The sequence below is a fragment of the Clarias gariepinus genome, chromosome 7 (genome assembly GCF_024256425.1).
Source record: "Clarias gariepinus isolate MV-2021 ecotype Netherlands chromosome 7, CGAR_prim_01v2, whole genome shotgun sequence".
In the NCBI taxonomy this organism is placed as follows: Eukaryota; Metazoa; Chordata; class Actinopteri; order Siluriformes; family Clariidae; genus Clarias; species Clarias gariepinus.
The window spans coordinates 39,522,176-39,530,289 of NC_071106.1; the positions used below are offsets into that span (position 1 = coordinate 39,522,176).

General features: G+C 35.8%; 1 protein-coding gene across 1 annotated transcript; it reads left to right on the forward strand.

Annotated features, from left to right (window-relative positions):
• Positions 1-388: 388 nt before the first annotated feature.
• Positions 389-1,396, forward strand: LOC128527419 (snaclec rhodocytin subunit alpha-like). The gene is made up of 2 exons (XM_053499752.1): positions 389-1,121; positions 1,312-1,396. Exons 1-2 carry the CDS (start codon positions 544-546, stop codon positions 1,313-1,315), a joined length of 582 nt encoding a protein of 193 aa, XP_053355727.1. The 5' UTR covers positions 389-543; the 3' UTR covers positions 1,316-1,396.
• Positions 1,397-8,114: the final 6,718 nt, after the last annotated feature.

Below are 8,114 nucleotides of genomic sequence, written 5' to 3' on the forward strand. Positions count from 1 at the left end.
GGTGAGGTTTGAATTGAAGATAGAGATTTTGTGGGCAGGTGGCTTTTATACACATACCACATTGTTGTTAGGAGCTCCTTCTTCAATTAATATGTGTACCACAAGAGTGTAGTATTATCTAAATTACTTTTTATAAAACCTAATAAATAAATAAAATTAAGTTATTTGGGTTAAATTAAAGATTATGTTCTGGTTCCAGAGTTACAGAATTTTAGCTTCCTCTTGTTTTGTTTTTTTCCCTTTAAGCTGTTTTGTTTGCTTTCATTTTGCATGTGTTTTAAATGAATTTAGAATGACCTTAGCAACTGAGTCTTCTTACATGTAGCAACATTTTGTTAGAGCATTGTGTAGAGAAGTACCGGGCTTAGACACGGCTTTAAAGCAGAGATGCAATCGCTTGTTTGTTTTCTGTTGTTGGTGGTGGGTTGTGGTGTAGCTGTAGGTCTGACAAAGGAATACATTTTTAAAAGCTCTTCATTCATTTGGCGTGATGCTCAGTCTTATTGCAGACAATACTACAAAGATCTGGCCACCATCACCACTATGCAGGAAAACAATCAAATTTTACAATCTGGATCTGGATCTGCTGACAGTTGGATTGGGCTGAACAGATCATTTGGCATCTGGGGTTGGTCTGATGGAGAACACATTTCCATCCTGAACTGGAAAAGTGGCTTTCCTATATATGGAGATGCAACATATGGATACAATTGTTGTTCCATTTCTTTTCAATATCAAGGGTTCTGGGTGAATCACTACTGTAGAGATCAGAGAAATTTCTACTGTTATCAGTACCTGATCTTGGTGCAGGAGAAGAAGACCTTTGATGAAGCTCAGGAGTACTGTAGGACCAATTACACTGGTCTGGCCTCTGTGACCTCTTGGATGAGCCTGCAGCAGCTGAATCTAGAGACGTCAAAGACGCAGACAGAGAATGTGTGGATTGGCCTTCGCTTCCTGAATGGAAAGTGGTTGTGGATGAGCCAAGAGGCGCAGGGGAGCCTGGTCTCAATGCCTTCATGTCCACCCCTCTCTTCCCGCTGTGGATCTCTTCACACCACAACAAACACCTTGGAGAACCGCAACTGCAATGACAGGCTCAACTTTGTCTGTTACTGGACGTAAGTGAAAAATAGGCATATATATATATATATATATATATATATATATATATATATATATATATATATATATATATATATAATAAAAAGAAGACCAAGAATGTTCTGTATATAAACTTTACAATAATGAAAAGGTTTAATTTCATTAAATGTATGTCTTGATACTAACTTTTCTTTTTCTTTTAAACAGGTGAATTTATGAAAGTACAACTCTCCTTCAAGAGGAATATAGATGTATCACATAAAAAAAAAATCAGTTCCTTATTAGTTTTAGCGTACATTACTAATATATAATTCTAGGTATACTTAATATATAAGTCTAGCTTCTGATTAAGTAACTGAAACTTATACTCAACATTAGCTATTACTTACAATTATTAATTGTGCATATTAAGAGTAGCCCAATTACATTTTTTGGAAAAATAGATTTTCTCTAAAAGTTAGCCTATAATAGTAACACAAATACCTGATTTGGTTATTTTTGTAGCTAGTGGTTCTTAAATTGCTGTTCTTTTTTTCTGCAATTTGCAACTTATCTTATGTAAATTAATGTTTAATTAAAAATAAACTATTTATTGAAATAAAATCCTTCAAATTGGTGAAAATTACTGCATATACAGTCGACCTCCACGCAGTTATGGTTCAGAGTTTGTGGCCTCAGTCATTCATGGATTTTTCCTTAGGACCTAACAAATAATTATTCGCACTTTATGGCTTTTTTTTATTGCAATATATACTTTTTTATTCCTTAACTTTTTATGTCTTAATGCAAAATTATTAACATAAATTCTAAAGCTAAATTTCTATATAAAATTGTATAAGAATATCTATATACAATTATATATATATTTTTTTTTACTATAGAGTAAACACAAAGCAACTGTACCAAAGAAAACAGGCTTGTATGAATTACAGCACAGTATAAAAAGATTTGTATTTTAAATTCTAGAACTGCAGGAGACAAAATGGCACAGTTCTGTACAGTACAAGGTGTTTTTTAAGGATAGTGTATTAAGTTTAAAATGAAATTTAAGTGTTTTTGCAACATATTTTAAGCCATATTTAGGGTTTAAACCACAAAATAGGCATTTATAGGCATTTTTTGCCCACATCAAAAATCCATATGACATATGTAGGTAAGAATAAATGTAATCTCAAAACATGTATTTTCAAGCATCCTGTGAGGTCTCAGGGATTGTGCGATTGAGGTAGAAGGTAATTATATGGTTCAGCAAGTGCAACAACATTCAGCTCCTAACATGAAAAAAGCCGCACTCCTCATAAGCTTGTTGTGACAAAGCACAACGCCTTAGTGTTCTTTTGCTTGCTGTACAGCCGGCGCATAATGACTTGACTGATCACTGATGCAAAATAGCTTTACTGATACACCGAAAACAACAAGGCACTTATCCCCTCCTTTGTCCACATAATTGTGGCTCTTTTCCCCTAAAGAGCAGTATTCACTAACATGCACAACACAATTCAGAGGAAGCAACACACCTTGCTCATTATAAAATAGCTAAATAAAATTCATGACAATCATGAATCCATACATTTGGATGATGACGGACAAGTCAAAGCTACTGACAGAGAAGAGGTTCTTCCAGAGAGGTGGGCTGAGCACACTGTCCACCAAGCCTCCATCAGTGCTGTGAGTCCTGATGTCCCCCTTTAGCTTTGTAATCAGGATGCTGCTTGTTTAAAGATGTAAAATATTTACACCGTATCAAAATTTCATTAAAGTCTTACTGAATGGAACAGAGAGGCCTGGTGCATTTCTGTTGAATGAATTTGCATGTACAGTAGAGGCAGCAGTGGTAACAAGAGTGACACTGTTTACACAGCTATCTGCATATCTTAGGGTTAGGGTTAGGTACATCAGGTTTAAAGGCGGGGTACACTTTTGCATTTAAAAAAAATCTAAGCTTGAAGATTTATTTTTGTTTTCTTGCATATAAATTTAAATTATTTGTTGTTAAACCTAACAAGGCTTTAATCAAATGGTGAAAATTAATGCATATACAGTCGACCCCCACGCAGTTGTGGTTCAGAGTTCGTGACCTCAGTCATTCATCATTTATGGATTTTTCCTTAGAACCTAACAAATAATTATGTGCATAATTATTATAATTATGATTATTAATAACAATATAATTTACTAATTCTATAAGGAAAATATGAACATAAATTTTAAAGCAAAATTTCTATATAAAATTGTATAATTTTTTTAACTATAGAGCGAACACAAAGCAATTGTAGAGGAAAATGTGGCTTGGGATGGTGAATTATTACTGTATTTATCCTACCTATACCAAAGAAAACGATGGCGCATTTTAAAGAAAACACACTTGTATGAGTTACAGTACAGTATAAAAAGATTCGTATTTTAAATTCCAGAACTGCGGCAGACAAAATGGTACTGTACAGTATACAGGTTTACCTTTACATGCTTTTTTAAGGGTAATGTATTAAGTTGAGTTTGAAATGAAATCAAGCACAGACATGATAATACAATTCTTTTTGACAAGATGACAAGCTTACTACTGCACATGAACTAATTTATTTTATTGAATGTGTAATGCATATTAAAAAGGGTAATACTCACTAACCAAGCTTAACCAACATTATGTTACATACATCAATAAATGAATGTCTTTAAAATCTTAAGTTTCAAATTTTTATATGTCACTTACAAGGGGAAATAATGTAGTATACACAGTCTACTTGGAGCCATACTATCACATATGACAAATCTCATTATTTCATAGACTTAAAAGTTATTTCACAGTTGTTTTTACAAATATAAATCATTATATTTCACCTGTTACAAATAACAGCATTATACAGAGTGGTGTGGTTAAAAATTATTGAATATCTTCACACAATTCATAATCACAAACCAAAACCACATGCCTAAATAAAAGGCATAAAACCTCGGGGTAGATAAGGCAAAACCTTCTTAAATGTACAGAAAAACAGAGAAAAACACTCAATGTCTGGTTTGCCAACAGATAATGCAACCTGAAGAGCACAGTTCTGGTGCAATACTCCTCTCGAAGGTCTATTAAGTACCCTGTTGTCCTCTAACCACCAGCCCAGTTACAGTTAAGCTCTCCCTAAAGGCACCCCCCAAGTCTTGGGCCAGTACTAACAGCAAGGTCCTGTCCAGTGCCCATGCCAGTTTTAAACGTTCCAAGTGCTAATTTTGTGCACATACAAGTACTGGGCCACTGGTAGATACATTAGGAAATGCAACTGGAGTTGTTTAGAACATTTTTTTTTTTTTTTGTTGAGGATGTCTGTTTTTAGCAACACAGAGGCTTAGTGGTTAGTACTGTCACCTTGCACCTCCAAGGTCCAGGTTAAGTTCCTGCCTCAGGTCTGTTTGCATGGAGTTTGTATGTTCTCCCTGCTTGGTGGGTTTCTGCCCACAGTCCAAAGACATGGAAATTAGGCAAATAGGCATTCCCAAATTGCCTGGAGTGTGTGGCCATGCCCTGCAATAGATTGGCACCCCGTCCACGGTGTACCCTGTCTCTTGGGATATGCTCCCGGCCCCTAGCAACCTTGTACAGTATACAGGCTCTATAAATGATGTATAGATGATGAGTGAGAGTGAGCATCAGTTCCAAGCAACTCTTGGAAAAGTTTTGTTTGCTTTCTTACACTAGATTATTCTCTGTTTCTTGTCAGGTTTTTGCTTGATTTCAGGAATAGAGATGTACAGTATGGTATGGAGAGTTTCTGGATCTTTAGTTTGTTACTTCTTGATGCTAAATGCTCATGCTAACTATAACTAATAGTTTTGTGTTTGTATTTTGTTTTGCTCAGTAAATATATTTGTTTAAAGCCTTTACTTTCATCGTGTTTTTGCTCCTGAAAAAGTAGGAACAAATTATTGTTGCTGGGCTCTATGGCAGTTAATTCACAGATTAAAACTGGGTTTTCATTTTGACCTTTTATGTATTTTCTATTTTAGCACAATGTATTTTCCAAATTAATTTTTTAAATGTAAATGACATGACATCCCCATGTGTGTGAAGATGACTCTTACACTGTTTCTCCATTTTACACACACACTCATACAGACAACACTCACACAAACACACTCAATCACACACTTGCACTTGTCACTTTATGCTCCGTGCACCATTGGTGCTTTCACTACCTCAACCCAGGAAATAAAGTACATATCTTGCTCAAACTGTATTTGTACGCCATCCTGTTATACTACTTTAAATTGCTTTTTATTGTCACTTTAAGCAACTAAAATAAGCTCACTTGCACTATTCTTATTGCACTGTTCCTTCTTTCTCCAAATCAGCCTTGTGTTGTTAACTGTCCCTTTTCGCAGGACAGTAACTCGTTTACCTCACCTCTGTTGTTTTTCTAAGTTTGTGTTGTGGTTTTTTTGGGTTGATTTTAGGTTTATTTGAGGTTTTTTAGTGTTATTTGTAACGAGGAAGAAAGGAACATAATTTCGATTATCTATATGTATGCACTGTACTGTACATGTAGCAGAATTGACAATAAAGTTGACTTTAACTAAAGAGGCTCAGGAAGACTGCAGGCCTCTGTGACCTTCAAGACAGGAGCTGAAGCCCATGGAGCATGATCTTTTCAGGAAGGATACCAAGAAAAGACTATAAAATAACCTAAATATTAACATTTTCACAAGACATTAAATCTATTTAGAATAAACCTTTTTAGTGCAAGCTTATGCAAGTGGGATTTATGATAAATGGAAGTTGAATTTTTCACCACTGTGGTTTTGTTGACATGGTGAAACCCAGGTTCATTTGCATGTATTTACATGCGAATTGTGAGTAATCCAGTTTGCAAGCATTCCTCAAGACGAGCAAATTTTTAAAATAAATTTTGGCTTAATAAACAAGCGAGTTTTGATATATGAGTACCAAATATCGTGGAGTTTTATGTGGCACACATGCGTTCTTGTTTTGATGCCAAACATCGCATGATCACAACTGTGCCAAAGATTCTTTTCTCTCTTGGCTGAGGAATTAAGTAATTTTCTCCCATGCTTGGTCTTAGTGCATGTGAGTCACTCGTATATTCAACATCCGCACTGTTAGAGATGTTCACTCGAACAGTGACCACATGTGTGCACTTAAAGCATCTTTTTAGTGTTTGTATATTGTCACAAACAGGGTGTAATGGCGGATGTTGATCGCCGGGCGGAGAGAGCAGGCATAAAGGCAGAGCGGTGGTGTAACCAAAAGAGTCCTTTAATAATGGTCGTCACAGAAATAATAAAGACACAAAACAAAGGAACAAACAACAGAAACACAGATGAGCGATACTCAGTGGCTAGGCTAGGGGACACTTAAAGGCTAGGCTCACTGGAAAACTAGGGAGGAAGGAAAAACAGAAAGGCTAGAGACACAAAGGGGGTATGGCTAGAAGCATGACAGTTAGCTCAACACTTATTTTAGCTAAACACACTCCTAGCCAAACACACACCTATCTACTTACCTGATCTAGCTAAACACACAAGAAAACAGGGGGAAAAGAACCACAATACTTACTTCACTACACATGACATGACTGAATCAGCTCCACAAACATAGACAGAAAACATTGCCAATATGAGAGCCCAACTCAGACATAACTTAAATAAAAATAAAATACAAACTAAAAAAAAAAAAAAAAAAAACCAACACAAAATGCCCACATTAATGACAGTAGTGTAAATAACAATGCTCGACCCAGTTTCCCAGACTAAACAGCTATTTATAGATGTACTAATGGCTACCTCGGCTCAGGTGTGCACTCGCATCACCTGACCGAGGTGCCTTCTGGGAAACTGCGTCAGCCAACAAAAACTACACAGGACAAACTAGCGACCTCTAGTGGTGGTCCCTTACATATATGTGTGTTTTATTTATATATTTATTTTAACAATAGTCATTGCCTTAAAAGCAGCTTCACAAAATGAAAAGAAAATTTGAGTGAGAAAAAATGTGTTTAGATAATAATAAGATTGTGAGATGGTGTTGTGGCAAGAAAAAACTCCCTGAGATGGCAATAGAAAGAAACCTTGAGAAACAGGACTCAACAGGGAACCCATCCTCATCTGGGTGATAACGGATAACGTCTCAGGTTACTTTGCTGTAACCCTGTTCCCTAAAAAGGCAGGAATGAGAGCAGAGAGGGCCAGGGATGAAATATTGTTCCCTTGTCCTGAGACAGAAGATCCCTCCACACTGGAATCACCGACACACTCAAAAAAATGAACATGGCTACCTGTTACATGTACTAAAACGTAATATGTGTTTTGTACATAATAATTTCATGTTTCCAAGATGAACATTAATACATTATGTTGTATTTACATGAAATTCAACAACTTAACATGTATTAGATTTAATCATGTTGAGATAAACCAAAGAGATCTTGTCACTATGAAAACCGGAAATAGCAAAACCGGAAATATCGCGAGAAGACATCGCGAGAAGAGAACACAGCGTGTTGAGAAGACAAACGTTTGGCGGGCGTGTGGAAAAGGTAAGCAGGAATTAATTCCCATCTTTCTAAATAGAAACGAAATACTGAACATAAATGTCACCTTCTGTTTAGCGATGTTTAGTCACGTAATTTTGGTTTAAGCTATTTCTTGTATTTTTAATCACACTTAAAATACCGACGGTTATATGCGCGTGCTTAATCTGCGGTTCGGTTCTGGTTTCGGTCTGTTCTCATGAGTTGTGAAGCGAGAGGAAGAAACTATATATATTGTTCATTTGATAAATTAAGTATCATGAATTTTAATTTAATCTATCTCTGTATTTTTTCACAGGAGTTTGTGAGTGAAAGTGTCCTGTCTGCATCTGACTTCAGGAGTTTCCTGACCAACCGTATCTAATGTCATATTTAAAAGTCATAACGGACAGTTATAATGTACAAAACGTTTCTGTTGGTGTTAAATAGTTTTTTATGATTAATACTTATTTGTGGTGTTTTATGTTTTGTACA